This window comes from Neolamprologus brichardi, chromosome 18, assembly GCF_056152115.1.
Source record: "Neolamprologus brichardi isolate AB-2024 chromosome 18, ASM5615211v1, whole genome shotgun sequence".
Taxonomy (NCBI): Eukaryota; Metazoa; Chordata; class Actinopteri; order Cichliformes; family Cichlidae; genus Neolamprologus; species Neolamprologus brichardi.
Window position 1 is genome coordinate 17524992 of NC_142121.1, and position 25884 is coordinate 17550875.

Sequence of the window (25884 nt, forward strand, 5' to 3'; positions counted from 1 at the left end):
TAACACTGAGACTGCACTCAAACAAGCAACCTGTTCGAGTGGTCTAGAAGTTTATCTTTCAGCTACAAAAAAAATGCCAAATCCTTTAATTCGTTTTATTTAAAATTGGCTTAAGAGTTGATTTTATTTAAAATAAAGCACTGAACAAAATACATGGTGGGATGACGAAATGTAAGACATTAAATCCAGGTAAACTTGGTCTATTGTAAAATAAAAATAAATACAAGACTAAATAGATAAAGCACATTAAAATTTAAAGGCGCAGTAGGCTTCAAGTATCACACAAGGCCACGAAGAACTCTTGTAGGAGGCTGAAGTCGTGCGTGTTAAACTAGGGAGGGACAGGTTTCAGCTTAGTAACGTTAAGGGCAAGCATGTACTCTGATGAGAGCAGTGAAACTTTCCCCCTTATGCTCCCAGCCTCCACTCCCTTCCGGACTCCTTGCCTTGCAAAAGTGTGCGCAGACCCGGCAGACCGCTGTGGAGAGGTTCAGGATTTGGGGGGTTTGTTTTTAACAATCTAACGAAGAAAAGGTTTTGTTTGTTTTTTTCAAATCTTGGCTGATCGCTCTACTAAACCCAAGTAGGACTACGGTGCAAGTTCACTAACGAACTTTTACTCATTTGGATTAATCAGCTAGATTATGGAAAAGCTTGTGAGAGAGCGCCTTTCCTTAGCGCGCGGGATACGCACCGTCCTTCTGGCACTCGTACTTTGCGCGCAGGCTTGTTTCGGCTTTTCGGTCGCTGGACAGCAGGAGAGCACCTGCGAGGCCAATGGCAGCATATACTACATGGGAGAATGGTATTTCCTGGACTCTGATCACTGCACTCAATGTGAGTGCACCGCTGAGGGCTCCGTGTGTGCCCGCACTGAATGCACCTCTCTCCCAACTGCATGTATCCACGTTAGCCACTACCCCACCGACTGCTGCCCCAGGTGTGAAAAAATTGGGTGCGAGTATCGAGGGGTGGTGTACGAGCTAGGACAGAACTTCCAGGTAAGTCAGTGCCACATAAATAAACATAACCTATTGGAAAGGTCTAAAAACTTGTCTTTTTAGGCCTAAAAATTTCCACCATTTTTTTTTTTACACTTTTTCTATATTTACTTTGATAGACGTTTGTAAATCATCAGGCTATGAAGAAAATGTAAGAGGGTTACAGGTGTGCATTGGTTGAGACGTCCATCAATAATAGTTTAGTTTTGTAAGAATAGTGCTCAAAGTAGCTGCAACTATTTAGAAAATGGCCTACAAGTGAAAATGTCAGCATCGTCATCCTAAAATGAAGCACCTTAGTGCGCTTATGTCAATAGTATTATTTAAGTAAATCTTTTCGACGTCAAAGCTGTAGTAACTGTACTGTACTGTAAATGCATCACAACAATAACAGTGTACAAGAACATTATAAGAATACATTATTCGAAAGAATGACTTGAACACTAATAATAACAACACTTAATAGAAGTTCTAAAATGTAATTATTATCTAAATAATCTGAATATCATAGAGATATTCTAGTAACACAGGGGAGCACCAGTTGGTGTTTAAACTTTGGGTCTTCTGGTCTGTTTCATGCCGCCCACTTGTGCAACCATTGTTCCCAATCGTTGTCTCTGAATGCATGTGTCAGAACCAAATGAGGATGAGCTTTGATGAATACTAAAGCCTAAACCACATATCCGTTTGTATGTAATGATTATGCAGTAATAAATTGGAGGTAAATGGCGCCCCCTTTTGAGTTGGTACGAGGATTAGTACACGCTTTAAAAAGGATACCATTATACATAATTCGTGTGCTTGCTAGCAGTGAGTAACCCGCATTTACATCACGAGATTAGGAAATGATCCCTGCTGGGTCTCAGTGTGTGTGTGTTTTCCAGCCATCAGAATGTGAGCAGTGCACTTGTGACAGTGATGGCATTGCCCGCTGTCTTGTGGCAGATTGTGCGCCTCCACCATGTGTCAACCCTGTCTATCAGCCTGGGAAGTGCTGCCCTGAATGCAAGGAGGGTATGTTAAAAACACAGTTTAATAAGGGTAGAAAGTTTAAAAAAAACAAAAAAACACTCACAGACAGCATCACAGAAAGAACATTTATAAGACATTTATCTTTTTTTATAATATGAGCATCGTTTTCAAATGTTGTAATTTAGACCCACTTTAGTGTGGTCTTGTTTTGTTTTTGAAAATTGTTTTAAACTAGGGATGAGTGTAGTTACACAATGCCATCCATTTGACTGATTATGTGTAGTATCTGTTAAGTTCCAATTACCTCTTCTTCTCCTCTCCCCAAAGGTCCTAACTGCTATGTTGATGGATCACGCAGTAAAGTGATTCCTGCAGGAGAGCCCATCTGGGTTGACTCCTGCACCAAGTGTCGTTGTCACGACGGCCAAGATGCTGGTTACTGGGAGGGAAACCGCCTCGCCACCTGTTCCCGCCTCAGAAACTGTAAACCTCACCAGCCGCCCACCCAGCAAAACTGATTCTCTGTCAGTAGGTAGACTGTCAGAGGTCTACATTTCTTAAAATACATGTTTAAAGAAGCAGTACGTTAATGTACTGTACAGTACTGTGCAAATGTCTTAAGCCACCGGTCCTTTCTTTTTCCTTTTTTTTTGCTAGAAAAATGGGAAATAGCTGCATAGATTTATTTAAACTTGTGCAAACACACATGGAAATACATAAGAAAAGGCAAAACAGAGTTTGTACTATGCAGTGGAAGGGTATCTGTCAAGGAGTGAATAATAGATGGATCAGCTGAAAGGCCACATACAACTCTCATTGTCCTGTGTCAGGTCTTTGCTGGACTTTAAGATGCTGTTTATATGCTGCAGATTTTTGTTTGGGACTGCCACTTTTCCTCCACTTGTCCAGTTCCTCAAATTCCTTAAGTTCACACTGCACACAATGTCAAAATATGACAAGTTTTCTGCTAGAAGTTCTTTCGGACCTTCGCTCCTTGTTGGTGCAAAAATACTATTTTGTGTCTCTCAGATTGTGTTAACTTTGACATTTTTTGTATCATGTGCCTAAACATATGATTTTAAATTTGCTAAATCGTCTCTTATCTAATCTCTCTTACACTGGTTCATCTCTTGAGTTAGGTACTTTTTTTTTTTTTTTTTTTATAAAAGACCGCCCTTCAAAAATAATCAAAACAGCAAAGACAGTCCAAAATGGTCCAAAGAAAAACAATTGAAAAACCTCTCAAAGTTTGGAGAACTATTGCTCAGACTAATTTGAAAAATTACAATAAAGCCTGCCTACTTTGAAACAAAATATAAAGAATGACATGTGGCTCAAGACTTTTGCACAGCATTGTACCTTAGGCAACAGGACAAGGATATCTAATCCAACATTTCAGTGTAACAAACAACACTAAAGCTGTCACTGACAGGACACTAGCTGAGAATTATAAGAACGCAAAAACACAAAATTAGGTTCCAGTAATGTTGTTTTAAATGGACAACAAACACTCCAACACTTGTTCCCAATACCTGCACTACTACAGAAGAATCTTTAAAGAAACAAATCTAACAGGAACAAGTAAATTAAACTACCCTTGAGTAGTGGCCTTCCTATCATGATTGGTGTTTTTCTGAGAGAGAGAGAGATGAGTGGGCCAAGGAGGTATTTCAAGCATCAGAACAAAGCCAATGTAATTATTGGATGACAAGAAATGATAATTGACCTGTCACCAGCTGATGCAGCAGTAAAATGCATGCATCACTGTGATGCAATTTAGACTAGGAAACAGCAGAACGGAGCAATAAACAACTTTGTGTCTGTTCTATAAATATTGTAGTTCAATTTCCATGCTAATTGAAATATAATGTATGAGAGTATGGCCTGACATATGACTGTACAGTAGTTGTAGACAAGGGTAATATTTGAAAGCAGGGGTTCATTTAGGAGAATGTGATTTGTACATGTACACTGTAGAGCAGAAAAAAAAAACAATGTGTAACTCGCAGCTTTGTTCATTTTTCACAAGAAAAGTGTAGCTTTTATACAAACAACCTTCTACATTATTTACACTCTCCAAGTGGAAAATTATGATTTACTGTTTTCAGAATGAAATGTAGCATGAAGTATATTGTCTTTTTTTTTAAACAGAAACATTGATAGGCAGCAGGTCTACCTTCTGTAATTTGTCATCATTTCTCACTTTGATCATGAGGGACATTTCATAGAAAAAACCAAAAGTGATTTCAAGTTTAAAACTCGAAAAATTTAAATCTCGGGCTGCTGCTGCCTGCATCAGTGCCATTGATCCATTGTAGCTAAATATCATTAATAAGCAGACGCTGTGTTTGTATTTCACAAAATATGAAAGAATTCCGACAAGTGCAGCTTTCAATTTACTGGCTGATATGAAGGGAACTGATGTCATGTGATGCTGCATACCTTTTTTGATAATCCATACAGGTGTGCAGAGAAAATGTGCAAAAATTCTTCAAATTAAAACTCCTTTTTCATGCCCATTAAACTTGTCTGTTTTGAATTGCTTCTTTTTACTCTGAGTGACTCATTTACTGTGCTTCTGTCTGTGAGGACACCTGCCCGATGCCCCTGCAGAGCTTTTCTGCTGACAATGGGAAACAAGCAGCTTCCTGGGGGAAAAAAAAACAATGGTAAAGAATCAGTAAACTAAAACAACAAGAGGACGAAAAGGCTTTCGTGTTGTCGACTTAACTAGAGGACAGAATTCAATTCAGTTTTATTTATATTACTATGAGCAGAAGGAAACCTCCAGCAGTGCAAAGCTCAGGGAGGTGCAGTCATTTTCCATGACTGTTTGGGGCTGAGTGGAGGAAGACAGGTCAAACAGAGTATAGGAATAGAGCCTGAGAACAACTAATGAATAAATGCAGAATGGTGTAAAAACCTACGAAAGGTGAAGAAGAAGCACTCAGGAGAGAAAAGAGGAAAAAAAGTCTGCAGAAGTTCAACTGGGCTGTTTGAGATCAAGAGGAAATATTCAAAGAAACATGAAACACACCATCATCACAGTATCTTTTTGACTGCAGATTTATTGATTGTATAGAAAAAGTAGGTTTGATATGATTTAATGCATTCTATATAAGATATAACATTTTCAACATTCAATGTACAAAAAGAAAAAAAAAAAACATACAGGTACAGGAAATCTTTAAAAACACCCACAGGCCTGAAAGTCCCGTCTGCCGTCGGCAGCAGATGAAGAAAAAAAGTATCAGAAAAAAAGCGCTTTGAACCACCAGGTTTACCTGACAGCTGGAACAGCTTCAAAAGTCAAAAAGTCCAACAAGAAACATCAAGCACTCCTCGTGGTTCTTTCAAATACTACTTATGCTAAAGTTTCTTCTGCTGATTTTTACATCTTTAACCCACATTTTATACACACTGCACTGCACCCATCCCTCTCCTGCTTTAAATTATACCTTTTTTCAACTTTCTGTCAACTTCTCATCTCATAAAGGCTTCCCAGAAGGATTAATCTTACATTTAAAGGGACACTCCACAAATTTTACAGTTCAGTCTATTTGTTTAGGTGTGGCTTGAAATACCACAGTGCCCATGAATTCCCGCTGCCTTTGCCATCGAGGAGAAGGCAGCTGGAACTGTGTTTTGAACTCTAGTTCAAAGTGACTTGATCCACAGTTAAGGGCAGAGCATGCAACAACATTTTAAGTCCATGCAAAATGAACCCAGCGAATATGAGTCAAATTCTTCATTAATCTTTTGGTAAACAGGGAAGTAATTTGAATTCTTTTTAAAAGGGTTTTTTTCTTGACTGCCCAAAATGTCCAATTGCACTTACCAACTCTATGAAAGATTTTTAAACTTCTATTTTAAAGCTAACTGCACGGCTGGGATATGTTGGCCTGAGTGGCCACAACTTTACAAAGCACATTAAATTGCTGCACTGTCCCTTTGATGTGGCGAGAATGATGAAAATAGTGATGCCATCATTTTATCTGCCTTTAATCTTTGATTATGTTTAGATAACACAACAGGTTTATAAGACAAATTTTTAAAAAAAAAAATTATGACTGCATTAGAAATTAAACTAGTCCTTAAAATGTCATCCCACATCCCTCAACAATGACTTAAAAGAAGAACATGATATAGAGGTGAATGAATCTGTAATATTGCACTGCGTGAGCTGTAAACACTTTAGAGAAGGGATCGTTGTTGACCCCTGTGTGCAGTCTGACAACACAAAAACTCACCAGGAGACTACTGCTTAAAAAACAAAAAATAGGATCAAAGCACAGAGAGAAAAGTGAAAAATAAAATGACGACATGCAAAGAGGACATGAAAAGAAGGGAGACACAAGGATGGGGATGTGTGCCGAGAAAGAAGAAAATGGAGATACAGTAAGTGGCCGGGACTTCACAGACTCAAAGAAAGGCCCTGTCAATATCTATTGAAAGTTGAAGCACCCTTGTGAGGCACGGCTGCGCCTGAAGTGGGTCCATCACAAAGCACAACAGTGTCCCATTGCCACAAACAACCTAAACTGGCAGAGTACAAAAGAAGAGGCATTGAAAAGGGAGATGATGCAAAAAGAAAAAGAGCAAGGGGGGGGTGGACCGTTTGAATGAACGTGTGTGCTCGGGTGTGTGTGTGTGCAGAAAAGAGCGTTGATACCTTCCAATAAACTTGAGGCAAAGATAACAGAGAGCCAAACAGATGGGAACAGTTTTGCCTCAAGGCTAACCAAAGAGGAGGCCAACGGTGCTCGATTTTCACCAAAATAAAAGCCCCAAATTGTTCTCTGTGGTTCAAATTGCAGTTGCAAGACTTTATGCAAACCCCCTGCCACTTTCATGAAAACATACTGCAAATGCTTTTTTTTCTTTTTGCACCGAAACAAACATTTAAATATTTTCAATCTCAAAACACACATTTCTATCGCGTTTGCCCAAAAGAAAGAATTCAAGATAACCTTCCCTTCCCCTTAGCACACATCACTTCTAAAGGCATCAGTTTGGCGTTTAGGCGTCAACAATAACAACACTGACAGTACAGACCAGGAAAAAGAAAACAGAGGAAGAAGAAAAACAAAGCATCAAAGTACAAAACAGTCAAAGACTTCAATGCGGTGATGGAAGAAATGACAGAAGTAAATATGAGACAAAAAGTTCCAGAACTTTAAATAAAAAAAGGATTAATTTAGCCCATTGTTTGTGAAATCTGAATGCGTGATAAAACCGTTTAGCATGTAGGCTTGACAGCTGATGCTGATAAAATCTGAAGCAGCAATAGGGACGTCAGTCATACTGCTCAAACTGTAACTTCTCATTACTGCCCTAAAATTAACAATTTCCGCCAGCCAAAGAGCAGCACCTTATAATTTCCTCCGTCCGGATATGATCGTCTCCTGCTAAACGATTGACAGGAGAGATAGCAGAGAGATAAAACGGCATATTAATATTATAGTATCAACGGACTATTAATGAATTGTGACACTTAAAAAAAAAAAGACTACCAAGTTAGATTGTAGGCTTAAAAGAGACCTTGAGAATTATTTCATCTTGTCCTGCCCGTGGAGCCACTTGTAAATCTTACAAGAGTCAGCTTTTGTATTCACGCTGCTTTTTTCTCATAAAACATAACTGACAGCTCATTTCTTCGACATCCCACCGAGCAGAAACTTGTTCAAAAGACGGCGGGATGATGGCGGGAGACAATTTTGCCAGATGTCTGACCGACATCAAGATTTGGTTAAAAAGTAAAGGATGAACAGCAGGATGACATCAATCCATTGATGAACAGATCAATGGATTGATGTCCCTTTTTTGTCGATTGTTGTTTTGTAGATTCAAACATGGAACCTTCTCGTTATGAGGCTGCGGCGCTCATCCTGCTCCTACTGTGCTGCTCTAGCATGCTGGAACAATGTGTTTAGCCTCTCCAGAGGTGTACACAAATACCATCACTATGCAACACACAATGAGAATAAAAACATCATTTACATGTGTATACACACTTGAAGTTCAGTCCATAATTTGTTGGACAAAGACAATTTTTTACAATTATGTGTACAGTGCAGTGGGTTTTAATCAATAGGTGGCTGAAGTGCAGACTTTCAGCTTCAAATTCCAATTCAAGGGGTTTAACAAAAAGTTTGAATTAATGGGTTTTTTTTTTTTTTTAAAAAACTATTGACCAAACCAGTGTAATTTTAAAGATTTTTTTTTAATACTTTCATGAAACTCCTTTGCAGTCAATAACTGCTTGGAGTCGAGAACCCAAGGACATCAGCAAATGCTGTGTTTCCTCCCTTGAGATGGCTCGGCTTTTACTAAAACCACCTTCCACTGCTGCTTGTTTGTGGGGCTTTCTGTTTTTGTATTTAATAACTGAAAAGCTCTGTTGAGCTGAAATAAGGTCACTGACTTCGTCATTGAAGAATCTCTAATTCCTTTGCCTCTAAAGGAAAAACTCTTGGGTTGCTTTCTCAGATTGCTTTGGGTCATTATCCATTTGGACTCTGGTTGAATCTGAGCAGAGAGCATAGTGTGTACACTTCACAATTCACTTGTGTAATTAGGGGTTTTAGACCTTGTTATAAGACGTCTGTATTTCCATTCATGAAGGTGTCTCATGATTGTGGACTTTGACAATGATACCATTACCTCCTTGAGTTCATTCTTGATTTCATTAGACAAGAAGTTGTTTTTCTCAACATCTGTGTTATCATTCACTTTAGCTGTCTTCTTTTTCTTTCAGGCCTTTTGGTGTTGCTGCGCTGGTCAGTGCATCCATTGTTTTTAAGAATGATCCAGACTTTTGATTTGGAAAAGGTTTTTGCTGTGTCACTGATAGGTTTATCTCAGTTTTTCCACCTAATAATGGCCTCCCTCACTTGCACTTACATCTCTCTTGGCGTCATATTTGAAATTACTTTGAAGAGCTGTAACTTGAGATATTATGTCTGGTTCACTTGTTGTGAAAAAACAAGATAACAGACCTCACCTGGCCATGAAACTGCCTTTCAGCCAATTGTCCAAATAACTTTGAGCCTTTGAAAAATTGGGGACGGCATATAAAAGTGGCTGAATTTCCTAAATGGTTAATGCAAAACCTCTGCAATTCAATCAGATCTGGATTGGGTGATTTAAAATCCACTGTGGTGGCATACAAATGACAAAATCTGTGTCTTTGCCCAACAAATTTTGGACCTATCTGTACAGGTTGCCCAGTAATATTAGCCTATTTGGACCAAATTTAAAACTTTTAAGACATCCAAACAAAACAAATTTCACCCCCTGACTTTTCAACCAAATTTAGCGTTAACAGTGACATTAGCTAAAAGAAAACCAACACCAGTGGATGTCTGGAGCTTAGGGGAATACTGTATGTGCAGAAAATATGGTAAATTTCCAATATCTTTTAAAGGAGTATTAGCTCAATGTTGACTTTAAAGTGCATATTAGCAAAATAAACTGAAAAAAAAGAAGTTTCCAGAAGTATAATCTCCTTATGTGCTGCAGGGGGTCAAAATCATAACTGAGCTGTCAGCATGTATCAGACCTGCTGTCTTCAGTTCCTCCATTTGATTTCAAATGCTCTCCCAAGATAGTTTCAGTACACTGCATACAGGAGAAACCCTTTCATCCTTTCAGTTCATTTACTGTTGTTGAAAAACTCTCAACAAGTCAGCTTCTGCTTCCAGAGTTTAACTTCATATATATGTATAAAAACAGAGAACAAAAAGAGAGTTCCCGGTCGTCTGTAGCGGCTGACAAATGTGTTTCATCAGCGTGTTCATGTGTCACCAGCACTCATTTGAGTCTTCTGCTGTAGATGCAGGCACAATACACATTCATTAATTGATAGCAGAGGGTTTGATTGAGTAATTAGATCCAAACAAGTGACTCCCTGACGAAAATGTCCAAAGCAAATTGTCTGTTAGCATCACATGGCAAGAGACGCTGATGTCTCTGATATGCAAGCCGTTAGACACAGTAACACAGTTCATCACTGCATGTCAGTACGTTGTGGTAATGTTACAGCTTGACTCCAGGGGCTGTTAATGCACACAAAGTTAGTTCTTTCTTGCATTTTCAAAGTATGCATGAAAACAGTCTGTGTGTTTTCTCATGGAGACAGTTTTAAGACGTTACGAGAAATCCATCGTCAACATTTAAGAAAGTGTTACGTGACACACCAGCAGTTCCTGTCAATGCTCGCTGTCAACACGCCATCAGTTCCTCCAGTTTGATAGGAAAACTTAAGTTTGACGCCACTGATAATCCACCTTTGGTCCACAAGTTATTCATTCTGCAGTCATTGATTGTTACAGGTGTGATAGCACCCACTGTCTGCTTCAAGAAGTTGTTGGTGGAAAGAGCCTGAGTCCTAAAAGAGAGAAATATCAAGCTGAATAGAGTGGAAACGAGGCAGAAAGAGACACTATGATGTGCTTGTGACAAGTTTTGCTCTCTTATTTTCAATTTCATATTCTTTCAGAAGCCTGTGAGACACTCTCAGTTTTCTTTCCATCCTTTAAGTTCTCTTCTTTCACATCTTCCTCTCACTAGGCCAGTTGCATCCTCCCCCACATCGTCCACTTTCTCTCTTTCATTTCTTCTAGCCCTTAATGGGCCGAGGTGGTGGCTTGCCGATCTCCACGGAGATGTTCGTGTACAGAGGATACTTCTTGACTTGAACCAGTCTGTAGGTCAGAGAGCTGATGCCGTCCTTCTTCATTGTGTTCTTGGTGTTCTGTATTTTGTTGAATCTAATGGAGTAAATGAAGAGAGGGAAGGAAGGGCAGGGAGAGAGCGGGAAATGAAGGAGACAATCAAGAATATTAGATTCAGTTCAGTGTAAGTTAAAAACAAAACAAAAACAGGAGTACCAGATAAAAAGTACCAGGTACCAGGTTAGAGCCCAAGTTCGGATACAGTTACAACAATGCTGCAATGTGGACGAGAAAATATAAATCAATCGTTTCTTCTTGTCAACTTTTTTCTTTATTCTACGAAAAGCAACCAGATGCCTGACACACTGCTAAAGAAAGACAAAAATGAGAAAAACTGGAAAAAAAGGCCTAGCTGTAGGTTCCAGTGCAAGTTTTTAAGAATAAAAAAGTCAAAAAGAAGAGCAGTGTATAACCTTTGTATATTTGCAAACCCTTAAAACTGCATCAGAAAGTTGTTCCAAGTTTGGTCATTTTTTCCATCCATTTTTCATCCTCTAATCCAATTCCGGGTTGCGGCGGCACAGAGCACAGCTGCTTTATTTTGCAGGCGCACTTTTAATGCAATATGCAATACACAAATATACACAAAAGATCATATTCTGTGCACAGGACACTGCAGAAATTGGAAATAACTTAAAGACAGGGGATAAACTAGTCCAGAAAGCATTCAAGGCAAATAAAAACAAAACAAAAACAGATATTAGAAAAGATCAAACTTTCAAAAACATGCATGAACTCCATCTGCAATGTGCTGCTGTGCACATTTAACCAATATGACAAAAAGAGCCTGATGTCTACTGGCTAAAGTTTCCTAAAAGTTAAGAAAATAGAGTATCTGATTTTTTCCCCAAGCTGATCATGACCAACAGGTGGTGCTGTGGCCTAGCACAGGGACTCAGAGAACAGGATGATCTATAATATCTACCTGGGTTTGTCTGTCTTATGCCGGGATATCTTTTCCCATTGGCTGTGATTCAGCAGTTACATCAGAAAGCGCTCTGATTTTGGTATTAAAGAGGGGGAAAAAATTCACACAGTGTGTCAGGCAGTTACACAGAGCGGCTGCTGAGCCTCAGTTCAGCATGTGATGCAACCTTTGGCATTAAAACAGATTCATAACACAAACACGCCTGTCACCCTTGTAGTAGCATGAGTTTTTGCAGGCATTCAGAATGGAAATGAGGCCACAGTGTCTACCAGCGTGTTTACGCTCTTGTCTTAAAATTTCTTCCTTTTTTTCTTTTTCTCTTTTTTTTTTGAGGTCTCTGAGCAGAGAAAGAGCTGATGTGTGCAAACACCCAGAACTCCACACTCACTTTCAAAAGACAGCCGTGACTGACTGCAACAAAAGATGTCTTCTTAATGATATGCTTGGACATGCAACTGGAGATGACACTTCAGTCCGACATGGACCAGTGAGTCTACAGATCCTTGTCAGAGCTGACGAGCAAAGATCTCTCTTCTCTTCCTGCATTCTGTCTCTCTCAAATCAAATCAAAAAATCTTTATTGGCATGAATGGAAGCTGGGTAAAAAAAACGTTGTCAAGCATCTTCCTGCTGCGCAATATACAATACAGTAACATATACATAGAATCACGTGTTCTCTGACTTCTACAAAAAGACGGCACTTTTACCTGGAAGGAGGGGGAATTCGTTTAGGAGAAAGAGAAAGGAAGCAGAAGAGGAATGGGAGTGTGTTTAAGGTAAAACGGAGGTTGGATGACAGGGAAGAAAAATGAAGGACAGATAGGCGATGAGATAAACATATCTGGGTGTGACAGATGGATGGAGATATACTGATATTAAAAATAAAGCGAATGAAGGGGGGGAAAGCTAAATCTTTGGATGACTCTATCATACGAAGAATATTAAACACAATCCCTGCCTACATTCAGTATAAAGAATATCTAATACATGTAAACACACACATACAGGCACACCCTGTAGGTTACCTTATGTATCCTTTCAAAGCTTTAAGACTTACTTTCTAGAGTTAGAGGGCGAGACAAAGACATCCTCGTTACATATTCATTAGCCTGATTTCCAGACGTCCTGACTGGGCTAAGTAAAGCTCCTTTTTAATTCCACTGAGGGTCTCACAGGAAAACATTTCTGGTTAAGAATCTCAACAATAGATTGTCGTGCCAGCTAATCAGGGTTATTTTGCTCTAGTGTCACATTTTGAGTTGGCCCACTTAACCTTAAAGGAAGAGTTTGAGAGTTTGGGTAACTCATTTGGTTCTTTCTTAAGAAAGAAAGGTTTTACAGGACTCTAATGCAGTACTGTGAAAAGTAAAAAGTATATCAATAACTTTTAAGAAGCACATTTTGCAGGAATATCTTGAAATAATTGTTTTCTGTATGACTTTTGGTCCATTCTTCTTTACAATGCTGCTTCAGTTCATTGAGGTTTGTAGGCTTCTTTAATTTGCTATATGCATCACTCTCTTACAGTCCAGTGACAGCACTTTACTCAGGTCAAGCTCTAGACTTTGACCGTGTTATTGCAGCATCTTGATTGTATTCTGCTCATTTGTAGATTTGTTGCTGTCCTTGGGACCATTGTCCTGTTGATTTGACCCAATTTAGAACAAGCTTTAGCTCTCAGAAAGATAGCCTCACATTTAAATCTAGAATACTTTAGTAGACAGGCATGGTCTGACAAGCCTTCCAAATAAGCCAAACATGTTCAGTCAGTTTCTAATTGTACTGCCACGAACTGAGATGTATCTTTTAAAAAATTTCTTTGAGCAATGCAAGGTCTGACTTTTGGGTGAATTTACTGGGACATCCACTTCTGGGAAGATTGTGGCATTATGTTAACACACACCTGAATTCTTCAGACCAGCAAGCTGCCAAAACATTTAAGCCAAAGGTTTTTCAATTAATCAGGTGCATTTAATTAGTAGCAGCTGCTTGCTACATACCCACTTAAGTCCTATGCAAGAAGTAAGGATGTACTTAGCTTTTGACAGCACAGCAACAACTACAGATTGAGATAAGGTTAAGTTTTTTTTGTTTTTTTTTCAGTAATCTTAGATCTGTGTCCAATCAGTCCACCATCAGAAAATGACTTAACCTTCATTTATTTATTGAGTCTATAGGAAAGAAACACTAAAGCTTTTTAAACTGCTGTATTTTATTATAAGTTCATTATAATACCCAAGTATATAATAATTATCTTTTAATCTAATCAAAATTAAGATAAGATATGTTAGATATAACAAATAAAAACGTAGCTTAGAAAGATATCTATCAAGTCACGTAACATAATAAACTACAACAGCTCACAGGACTGGCAAGCAGATTAGCTGCTAATGCTAACAGTCCAGCTAAAGATCAATGTTGTTCTTTTTTTAAATGTTGGGGTTTTTTTTTGATGAAATTAAGTCATTCATATATAAGAAATTAATTAGTGTGCATCAGAGGTGTCAATAAGTGGATTTTCTTTATCTCTTTTAGATGTAGGCTAGCTGTTTCTAGCTAGCTATACTAAGCTAAGCTAATAGTTACTACCCAGGTGTGAGAATTTATCAATCCTCTCATCATTAGTCTCTCAGTAATAAATTAGCAAATGAGAACTATCTTCCACTTCTTCTGTATTATGAATAAAACTGTAAATTTAAAGTGATGTTAGGTTACATTTTTTTCTTTAAAGGTAATTATTAGTTATTGTTTATTATTGGTTACATACACATACAGATATCAACCCAAATACACACAGACACCCTCTGCAGCTGCAATGTCCCAGGATGATAACAAAGGGATGGCATATTGAATGAGCTTGCTGTGCATCTCATTCAATTGCAATGCTGTTTGCCCGATACAAATGCTGTATGTATGTGTGCTCTAACTGATACTTGTAGCTTGTGATTAATGTTCCTCTTTCTTAAATCCATCCGCACAACATCTCATTGCTATGCCTAACCAGCATTTCAGACAAGCTGAGAGAATGGACTCCTGTGAATGTTTGAGTTAATGTGAATGCATGTGTGCAGAGGAGATAGTAAACATTCATCAGATAGTCAAGACAACACTTCCCTTGGTAAAAGCTGGACATTACGCAAGTACTCCAGATAAACTCTCCCAAAAGGCTCAATCATTAATCTGAATCTAAACAGAGAAGAAACTCTGCACCTGAAGACAAAAAGCGGAAACAAAAGCTTAGTTTATCAGTGCAATTGGCAGGCTTCTGCAAGAACAACCTTAAAATGAAACTTTACACACACACACACACACACACACACACACACACACACACACACACACACACACACACACACACACACACACACACGTGTGTGTTCTGCATATACATGCTGAATATATATACGGCACATAAGGCGCCAATGACCAAAAACTCCTTGATATACTTCAGAACAAGGCAACGTAAATGGTTTAAAGGTAGTCTATTTATGATATTCTATCAATTTTTGAATATTTCCCAGTATAGAATCCTATTGTGCCATTGACACCTTATTGGTTGCCACATTTTTGGGTATGTGATATAATTTGAAAGCTATCAACAAGTATCCCCAAATCATCTCTTGGACTAAAGAACTGACAAATTAAGAAATTTATGGTAAAAGGTAAAAGTTTATATGCTAGCAAACAAAGCAATCACAGTCCCTGACGGTCGGTGTGTGCCTGGAGGCTTTGGCAATTATTTTCCCAGCAACCAGCTGTCAACCTCCAGCAACCAAACACAATCAATCAGGGAATAATCATTTTTTCGGCCAAGTTGATGTTACATTGTTAACTGTCACGTCTGAAAAACCTCAATTACAGATTTATTCCATGACAAAAATTAACAACACTGTTAATGTTTTGTTAGATAATTCTGCAAAATCAAACAGATGCATTGACACTTTTTACTTAAGGCTCCAGTCATACAGGACTAGAGACTGGCTTCTCGCCTGGCAACCAGTGGTTGCTAGGGAAAAAAGTATTCCCTGACTGGTTGAGAGTGGCTGCTGGCAATTTCTGTTAAATCAATTACTGAAGCCACAGTTATGCAGGCCTACAGGCCACTCACTAACCCCCTGGTAACCATTGGTTGCAAGAGGTAGCTTGCTGTTGCCAAGTGAAACTGGTTCCAGAGGTATGCGATACTGCACCGAACACCTTCCTTCCGACTGTTTTGGTCGCTCGACTTTTATATGGGACATACCTATATGTTTGCAAACGCTCACCAACAAGGGGAAACCTTTGGCAACCATTTGTTGAATAAAAATTTTGCCCTAGCAACCAGGTCTCATAAATGTAACAATTAATAGAAAGATTTAAAGTATATGGACGTCAAACCTATAATTTGGTTGTTGAGTAAATGTACTTCAATGGAAAAGTTTCATTCTAATCCAACGGCACTAGAAATTCATGCTCATCCACAGCTCCGAGAATACATCATGTCAGGCATACAATAGGCTGGTCATGCCAGTCACATTACTTGGGTTATGGAAATCAATAAGAATTGAGTGGAATCATCATCAACTTGAATCATCAATTGAATATACAAGCAAATCATTATGTATAGGTGATTCATGTATAAATACATGATTGATTTTAGGTTTACCATCTTGAGTTGCATTTGGTGGTGTGATAGGTGGCAGTGTTGGTTAATTGGTAGTTTGGTCCAGACTGAAATACGTTCAGAGATTAGCTGCAAATGCACTCTTGCCCTCTTATGAATGCCACTTTGGGTTTAGCAATAATCATCGGATGCATGCTAAAGTAAGATGATGAAGTAAATGATAAATCTGCTAAAAAACAGCAAATGTGCATTTTTATTGTGAACGTGTTAGCTTGCTGTGTTTTCTTTGGTGTGTCTCAGAGAACAGGGTTCACTCTGGTAACCAAACAACTATTTCCTTGTTTCTGCCTTTTTTCATGCTCTCTTCAGAAAACATTAGATGTTCTGGCATATCGAATTGACTTAAAAATTTCCTGCAGAGAGAAAAAAGACCCTTTAAAGTAAATTAAAATAAATGCAAAACTGTACAGCAGAGAAAGGACAGAGAAAAACACTCTCCCCTTCACCCACAGTGCCTGAACACTGCCATGAGGTGGCGGTTTTTCCTTTCACAGCCTCCTGATTATTCTAAGCTGCCATGCTTTATTTAAGCCCAAATCCTGCTTCTTTTCAAACAGATCCTTTAAGTCAAAATTTCCGAGACATTATAATGACTGTCCAGAAGGGCTGTAAAAATGAAGTTTTTGCCCACTAATAGGCAGCTATTTTCTGCCCCTCGCCACAGTTATGAATAATGCATCGACCTCAAATAAATAGCGTCCCTGTTGGTGTCACCTCTTATTGAGGAAGTGTGGTCTATGGTCTATAGAGTCCAGAATGACCATCAAGACGAGGAGGAAAACGACAAAAAGGTATCAATCAGACACACGCACGAATGTGTGCACACACACAAACACTCTCTCCCTCTCTCTTTCAGTCCACTGGCTGATTTATTGATTTTGATGAAGGCAACTAGACCACTTTGACCTAGCTGGCTCCTATTTCTAACGGTGTCATTTCAGCAGGCAATTACAGAGGGATCGTTGAATCTTTCTCTCTGAGTCAAACACACACACTTTCACATATACACACATACACAAAACAATGATAGATGACACATTAAACAGGCCTGGTTATTTTAGACATCTTTGCATTCAAGTTCCTGCCGCCATTTTCCAGGACAGATTGTTAAGTTTGAAGTTAAACTACATCTAGATGGACGTCTGACATCTCTACTTCTGTAGTCGTGAAGCATGAAAAAAAAATCTCTCCATGTTGTTTCAGGTGATTTTATATTTTTATATTTATTTATTACCTTGCAGGTTGTAATAGGAGACTGGCTTGAAGAAAGGAAAAGATTTAATAAAACAAAAAACTAAGAAAAGACCATGTCACATATTTAAGGTTAAGAGGAGACAAAAAGGTTCTCTTTATGGTATCCAATTCATATTTATAGTATAATATAATATAATATAATATAATTATGGGTATTTGTGATCAACAAGAACAGCTTTGTATGAATTTGCAGTGACCTTTCCCTCTCAGGGTACAAGTGAAGTCAAATCCTTCCTCCCCATCGCATGACAGATGCCTCAGATCTCCTTACTGGAGGAGACAAGAGTTCAGCTTTTCCATGTTGAAAGGGGCCTATTATGCTTTTCGTATCTTCAGTCATATACTGCTACAATGGTATATGCTCATAACAACATGGAGAAAAGTTTAAATAATGTGGCCAGTGTACTCCTATTGATGGTACCAAGTCCAGATCAACAGGGAGGGCTGCATTGGGAAGGGCGTAAAATCTTGGCCAAATGAAGCATGTCTCATTCTTTATGTGTCATTTTCATACAGGATCGGTCCGAGTCTGGGTTAACAACGACCCTCTTTGTGGCCAACAGTGTGCTGGTGGACATTGTGCTACTGTTAGCCTAAAACAATAAAAGAAGAAAGCGGGGAAGACATGTTAAGAGACAGCGAGAGAGAAGAAAAGGCAGGAGGTTCAGAGGTGAAAGCAGTTACTGCAGAAAGATATCGTCAAGAGTAAAAGGGATCTTTTACAAAATGGTAGTGAAACCTGCTATGATGTATGGTTTGGAGACAGCTGCACTAAGAAAAAGACAGGAGGTAGACCTGGAGGTGGCACATGAAGATTTTCACTGAAAGTAAACAGGATGGACAAGATTAGAAGTGAGTACCTCAGACAGACCGCTCAGCTTGAGCAGTTTGGGGACAAAGTTAGACAGGCAAGGGCGAGATGGTTTGGACATGTGCAGAGGTGAGATAGTGGATATACTGGACAAAGGATATTGAAGGTGGAGCTGCTAGGTAGGAAGAAAAAAAGGCGACCACAGTGAAGGCAGTAGTGAAGGAGGACATGCAGAGGGTCGGTGCGACAGAGGAGGATCCCAGGGTTAGCTAAGATGGAGGCAGATAATCCGCTGTCATGACCCCGAAAGGGAGCAGCAAAAAGAAGAAGGTGAAGAATAAGCGGGGAGTTGCCCAGCATGGGGGTTTCTCAACCCAGTGACAAAGGGTTTTTGTGGTTTTTTTATTTTTTAACTCTTGTCTCAGAGCAGAAATCCATAATGAGGTGACCTGCCTCACATAGCATTGGCTGTGGAAACATTAGCCCGCCCATGTGTTTTTCAAAGTTTTGTTCGTGTTGAGCAGCCAATCAGAAGAAAGCTGAAACTCTCCTTTTAAGGTCATCCTTGACCTTAAAGGGAGAGGAGCTGAAACGGCATCTTTCAGGTCTGAACTAAGCGGATGCACCAAGCTGCAGTTTATGATAAAGAAGGATTATTTTGAACTGTGACTCATACAAAGCTGCTCTAGGACAGTCCGAGAATAAAAATATGAAGATGGAAACCAACAAAACATATTTCCTTTAATTTGTCACATATAAGTAAGTATTAAAGGTGTGCAATAGCTGTGACTTGATTTGTTTAGTTAATGAGTTACCAACAAGATAAAAATAAAAACTTAATACAACACTTCAGCTTTTGCAGCTCAGGCTCATGGTGGGGCTCGAGGCTATTCGAGCAGTTGTAGGGTAAGAGGCGAAATAGACCCCTACAAACCAGACAGGACCCAAGTCTGTCGTAGGGCTAAGAGACAGACAACCAGTTACCCTCACATCCACACTTACAGCTAATTTTAGAATCCAACCAAAATAACAAGCATGTCTTTTGACTGAAGGAGAAAGCCGTAGTACCCAGAGAATGCATGCTTTGAAAGTTTATCTAAAGTTTATTTTAAAAGAAGAAAAAAAGCGAAAGTTTTCAAATTCAGTTTTTGATTACAAAATAATTCTCGAAGATACCTTTGTGAAACTTTCTTTTAGTTTAGACTGACCTTGGCGTATTGTCCAAACCTTTTATGAAGCACCTTTTCAGAGCTCTGTGACTGTTTTTGATGTGTTTTGCTGTTTGTAATTTTTTCACAAGCTGTATAAAAGCCTCTCTTGTAAAAAGAGCTATTGATCCCATTCAGGCTAGCTCATTAAACAAAAACTTTAAGAATGTATCAGACGCAGTGCTCACAGGCTATCTTCAAAATTCAAATCAAGCTGGTCAGAATTTGTCTGGCTCCAGCAAACACAGTCAATACTCTTTCACTCATGGCTCTTGTTGCCAGCAGTTTTTAATCTTCTTATAAACCAATTTAGGAGCTACAACTAAACCAGACCTCACTCCACCATGAGGCAGCAGAGTTTGTCAGAATGGTGAAACATAATAATGTCACATGAGATCAAACTAAAATGTTACTGGAGGAGACAACAGATTTCACTATATCTCCATTCAGCCGGAGCCACAGCAGCTATTGATTTTTTGTGTTGAGAGGCATCGTTGCCCAGTCTATTCAGGCATGAAAACGGGGGCTCTTAGAGGAGAATAAACAGTGATAATCCACATTTAAGCAGCTTAATGTGAGGTGCTATACTCCTGGTGATTAATGTGTCTAGAAGGGCTCATCTCTGCATATTGGGTCTCATTCATCAAACCATAAAATAACACACTTATAGGGGAAGGTTTTTACGCATTTGTCTGAAAAGCAATTTAAATGGGTGTAGCCAAAAGAGCAACATTTAAGCCCCTGGGCCGTATCTCTGAAAAGCAATTTTTGGTTTAGTGAAAGTGTTTTGTTCTTGGCATTTAAAACTCGCACAATCTTTAGTGGCCACCAAGGTTGAGCTGTGGCCTTCAGAGGTTTGTTGTATTTATATTTTGTTCAGTCATCTGATACTTTTAGGCATGAAGTTTCCATCTAGGATTCTCTACACTTACATGAGCTACAACGCTCATATTACTATTTGCCTATTATTAGATTACTTTCAATCAATAAGGGTTAACCATCCATCCATCTTCCTCCGCTTTATCCGAGGCCGGGTCGCGGGGGCAGCAGCCTAAGCAAAGAGGCCCAGACCTCCCTCTCTCCAGCCACCTCCTCCAGCTTATCCGGGGGAACACCAAGGCGTTCCCAGGCCAGCTGAGAGATATAATCTCTCCAGCGTGTCCTGGGTCTGCCGCGGGGCCTCCTCCCGGTGGGACATGCCTGGAACACCTCACCCAGGAGGCACCCAGGGGGCATCCTTGTCAGATGCCTGAACCACCTCAGCTGGCTCCTTTCGATGTGGAGCAGCAGCGGCTCTACTCTGAGCCCCTAAGGGTTAACGAGAATTTATAATCACACCTTTGAGCCACACGGATTTTATTTAGTTAACATGCTGCCTTGTCTTTTTGCATGACATCGGTTGCTTAAATATTTTAATATTCTACTATGAGTAAGACGTGGCAGCACGGTGGCACGGTGGTTAGCACTGTTGCTGCACAGCAAGAAGGTCCTGAGTTCAATTCCACCATCAGGTCTTTCTGTGTGGAGTTTGCATGTTCTCCCCGTGTTTGCGTGGGTTCCCTCCGGGTACTCCGGCTTCCTCCCACCGTCCAAAGACACGCAGCTTGTGGGGATAGGTTAATTGGATAATCCTAATCGCCACATAGGTGTGAATGTGCGAGTGAATGTGAGTGCGAATGGTTGTCTGTCTCTGTGTGTTGGCCCTGCGACAGACTGGTGACCTGTCCAGGGTGTACCCCGCCTCTTGCCCTATGACAGCTGGGATAGGCTCCCGCGACCCTGAAAAGGATAAGCGGAAGCGAATGGATGGATGAGTAAAATGTTTCACTCATTTTGTTTACACCTGCACCTCAGACACTTGCATAGTGGATCAAAATCCGATGGCACTTCTTCACGTTCATGATTTCCATCCAGCACCACTGACTGAAATGCAGCCCCAAGTCGTGACCTTCACTGTGTTTTACAGAATGCTCTCGACACTCACTGTTGTACCTCTCTCCTGACCTCCTCCGTGCATATTGATGACAATTTGAACCAAAAATGTCAAATTTGGATTCATCATGCCATAAAACCCATCACTTATTTTCAGTCCAATTCTTGCGTAATTTGCCATTCCTGAGACTTTTTTCACCCGTTTCCTTTCCTTAAGAACAGCTTCTTGACAGACACCCTTCCACTGAGACCATCTAGCTTCAGTAAACAGTAGATGGATCATCTGAAGGGCCAGATACTTCTCTTAGGTCCCGTGTCAGGATTTTTCTTCCTCTTTCTTAAGGATGTGATTTTTTTTACATACTGTCCCTCTGTTGTAGATCTTTCTTTTAGGATTCTGCTTCTTTTGTCTTGCACTGGTCCCGTTTCCTCTAAATTTTGAAAGACATACTACACACCATACTAAAGGTTATGCAGACTGAGTGTAGTGTGGGGTACCTAAATGCATGCTCAGAACACAGGCAGGAACGACAAATAACTCTTTGGGAGTCAACTTGGTGCAAAAATAGTATTTCATACTTGTCAAACTGATGTGCTTGGAATAAATGTGTTTTTGTGACAGGGTGCTCGTTACAAAGTGCCTAATGATACAAATAAATTTGCTTAAGTGTGCAATATGTGTAGAACAAACACTGGTTCATCTTTGAGTTAGGTGCCTTTTTGTGTTTGAATGATTCATAGGTCAGCAATAAGTGGCTTAAAAAATTCTTCTGAAAATCACCTTGTACACAGACTGGAGTGAAAAGGAGTGAAAAAGCAGCCAAAGAAAAACTGAAAGAGCTTCAGAAAGCCTGGAGAACAGAAAAAAAAACCCTCCTCTGGCTTCTTGGTAAATATTAAACTGAGAGGAGCAAGACTTTTGCACAGTACTGCATATACAGTACAGCGATATTACTGTGTACATTTCCCTGGATCACAGTTTTCACAGGGGTTAAGAGTGATATGAAATTACTGGAGTATAGAAAAATCAAACATGTTTTTTTTTATGTCTAAACCTTGGCACTAAATGATCAGCCTCATTTGACCTTCACCAAGTAGGCAAAAACAGTATTGTGCTGCTGCAGAGACATTTTGCATTCTCTGACTTTCCTCAGCGAGTTAAAAATAATTGCTCCAAACTGCATCACTCAGGCTGTAAAGATGCCACTAGTGAAGTAATATATAAAGTTAAGTCTTTTCTAAAACACTTTCACACTTCTAAGGTAGCCATTTTCCTTTTGCCCACCGTTTCTTATGACAAGCTGCAGTACTTGTCAGTTGTAGGGAACTCCCAAGTGTGAATGTGCACGGTGTAAGAAACTGCTAAAAGTAAAGGTCAAGTCCTCATTTAAACACCTCTGATTAAAGGTTAAAGTATCTTTAACATTTAAGTTTTGCAAAACTGAACAGAGTGACAGTGGATAATCTGGACGACAGCAGTGAACAGGAGACCCGCTGCTGCCCATAACACTGCCTCACATTTCAGAGCAGTAAATTGCACTGTAGGAAACATTAATTATAAAGCCACGCCACTGATGACTTCTGCAGTGCCATGCGATCATAATTCTTTCAAACTGAAATGAAAAATTCAGAAAGAAACGTCTGAACCGAGTAGCTGTGAAACAAAAGCGGCGCGATCGATCCGAATATAAAGCCGGAGAACGACTTCAGACAATGATGCAGTACCTCTGTGGGTTGGGCTCGTTGTGTTTGTCTCTCTCGTGCTTAATCATTCTGTAGCGGCCGATGCGAACGTCTGGCCTAGACACCTTCATCCCATTCAAAGTGATCCTGCAACACATGCAGATAGAACAGAATCTATTAGAGAAAAGGAAACAAACTGAGCCAAAGAGGAGATGAGAGAGAAAACATGCTGATTATTGAGGAAAACACTGTAACAAACAGAGCTGGAAGACAGGGAGAGGGAGAACACATTAATGAAGAAATATAGCGAGGCTGCAACTTTTTATGTCATCTATCAGCTATTTTATTAAATCAACAGCAAAGAGAATCAATTTATGGAAATTGCAATTTCCCATAGCCAAAGCCTGAGATGACAGCACTTCTGCTGTGAGGAGAAATTATTTAGTCTACAAAAAGTGGGAAAAAATCCTTTAAAATACCTGTTTCAAATATCCAATCCCTGAAATAATGTTTTAAATGCCCAAACCTGATGAATAGTAAACAAAAATAATAAAAATGTTTGTCACACACAACAGAAAAGCTGGAAATCCACACATTTAGTAAGTTGTATGAAAATAATCAATAATAAAATGTGATATGTTCAACTTGTGTTTATATCAATAGAGAGTCAACAAAAGCAGGAATTCCTCATATAATAGAAGCGAGAGCGAGCAAATGTTTTGCTTCAAAACAAATCAATAAATGCGGCTGCTTAATTTTGCCTTTTTAGTACAAAATCCCCCCGTGGTGTTCCCACTGACTTAGTCTCATGTGTGTTTGTCGTCAAACAGCTGAAGCTTCTCATTACTGCAGCTTTAGCTGAACTTTGGAGAATCGTGGATTTTGGCTATCCATCTGTCACACCAAACGCTCAGCAGCACTGAGAGAAAGGCCCTTATTTCCCATGATCTGTCGTGTAGCTGCGTGAGTTACTGCACAACACACTTTTTAGCTTTTCTGCCAGCTTTTGCAACCAAATAATTAACTTTCGAACCCCAATATGTGCACTTCTGTGATGCACATATTATAGAGAAAACTGTGAAAAGGTTAATTTTGTTCCTCGGAAGTGATAGTTATGCAATGCTACTCTGTGAGTCCACTGAGAATTGGATAAACCTTGCAGAGACCACGAAAAAAGAAAGGAGAATAAGAATATGAGAACAGAAATTTAATGTTGTGTTTGTTTATAATCTGCTATGGTCTTCATTAGGTATCCCTGGGTCCATTCAAGGCCAGGAAGGGCAAAAAAATCATTACAGCAACTGACAACTCTATTAACGGACTGTACAGCTAATCAATATTTGTGCTAAAATATTGCTGTAAGACACATTAAATCTATACATATCTCACAATAACTGACTATTCTTGCTAACAGGAAAGAATTTGTAGTGGTGTATCGGCTATTTTGACTTCTACTGCCCTTCACATCGGACTCTTAGTCCCATCCTTAAAGGGTCATAACTCCCCTAGACAGGACATTGCAAAGCAAAGGAAGCTAAAAACTAACACAGCAATGATACTTGTATACCACAAACATAAACGATCCAAACAATCAATCTCCACTCTCGAACTCTGGGGACATCAGCTGGGAATAAGGCGAGCATTAGCAATGTGTTTCCCTGTAAAGTTTGGGATCAGAACTTTTAGAAACAGTGGTAACATTGTATTACTAGGATTCAACACAGGGCCAAATCGGCACAGAGATTTATATCTAATGCAACAGCAAATGGGGTGTAGACAACACAAACAACATCTCTGCTCCACATAAAGCCCAGTTTAAAACCAGAGGCTTCCAGAGACATTGATATTCATAACCGAGACGGCATAACGGATACTGAATGAGCGATTCTTATTTATTGTAACGCTCTGATTCGTGCAGTCTCTTTGTCTTAAAAATCATCCATGCCTGATATTGCTCCGCAGCAACTTCATGTGTATTCTAGACTTTCAATGCAGAGCTTTCCCTTTTTTCTTCTCCTCTCCTTGTTACATCCTCGTTTATCTTATTCATACCTTTCTCTTTTTGAATCTGTTCATTACTCTCACCTTCAGTTTTATTCTCTTTACCTGAGTTTTTAAAAGCTGATTCCAATTGTTTGCACAGTCTGCTGAAGGTTAAAGTCGGTGCTTTGTGAAGTGCTTTTGTGTCAAAGAATCATATCTAATTGGCATGGTGAAAAAACACATTTTATAATAAAAATATCTTTGGTTAAGAAGTGGTGAATTTATTCAACCCCACAAAAATGACTTGAAAATTCAATTTATTCACTTTAGTGACTCAATAAAATGTGAAAACATTCAACCTCATGTTGAGAAAATATGTAGCTATTCCTTTTCTTTCTAAATTTTAGTTAAGGCTGATGTATGGAGCTAGATATTAGGCTTAACTTTAAACAAAAAGAGACCAATTAAAAAGCTCTATAGTATAAATATTCCCCAACTGGTAAGCAAGTTATTACTTTGGTTGCTAACAGATTCCCATGGTTCCTTGTATATGACATGAGTGATAATGACCTATCTGCCAGTACTCGCTAACTACTAGTTAAGCGATAGGAAAACTGTAACACAAACCAGAAACAGAACAAACATTCTCCTTCTAAGCACAGTTTTGAAGAGTATCAGAGTATTTGCATATAAGTGGACGTGTTCACTGCAAAC

The 25884-nt window shown here is 39.3% G+C and overlaps 2 protein-coding genes across 2 annotated transcripts in view; one reads left to right on the forward strand and one right to left on the reverse strand.

Moving 5' to 3' along the window:
- Window positions 1-318: 318 nt before the first annotated feature.
- Window positions 319-4486, forward strand: zgc:113531 (von Willebrand factor C domain-containing protein 2-like). The gene is made up of 3 exons (XM_006792143.3): window positions 319-1001; window positions 1886-2015; window positions 2301-4486. The coding sequence occupies exons 1-3, from the start codon at window positions 645-647 to the stop codon at window positions 2489-2491; spliced, it is 678 nt and encodes a 225-aa protein (XP_006792206.2). The 5' UTR covers window positions 319-644; the 3' UTR covers window positions 2492-4486.
- A 3661-nt stretch (window positions 4487-8147) lies between these two features.
- The window catches only part of b4galt2 (beta-1,4-galactosyltransferase 2), a 208894-nt gene continuing 191157 nt past the window's right edge, over window positions 8148-25884 (reverse strand). Inside the window, exons 7-8 of the mRNA XM_006792142.3 lie at window positions 23230-23334; window positions 8148-10744 (exon numbers count right to left, since the gene is read on the reverse strand). Of these exons, the coding sequence (XP_006792205.1) occupies window positions 10594-10744; window positions 23230-23334 (256 nt within the window). The 3' untranslated portion in view covers window positions 8148-10593. The remainder of the gene's footprint in view (window positions 10745-23229; window positions 23335-25884) is intronic.

Coding starts and splice junctions, on each gene's coding strand:
- zgc:113531 (XM_006792143.3), top strand. CDS start 645: ATGGAAAAGCTTGTGAGAGAGCGCCTTTCCTTAGCGCGCGGGATACGC. Junction 1,002..1,885: donor AGCTAGGACAGAACTTCCAG/GTAAGTCAGTGC, acceptor TGTGTTTTCCAG/CCATCAGAATGTGAGCAGTG. Junction 2,016..2,300: donor CTGCCCTGAATGCAAGGAGG/GTATGTTAAAAA, acceptor CTCTCCCCAAAG/GTCCTAACTGCTATGTTGAT.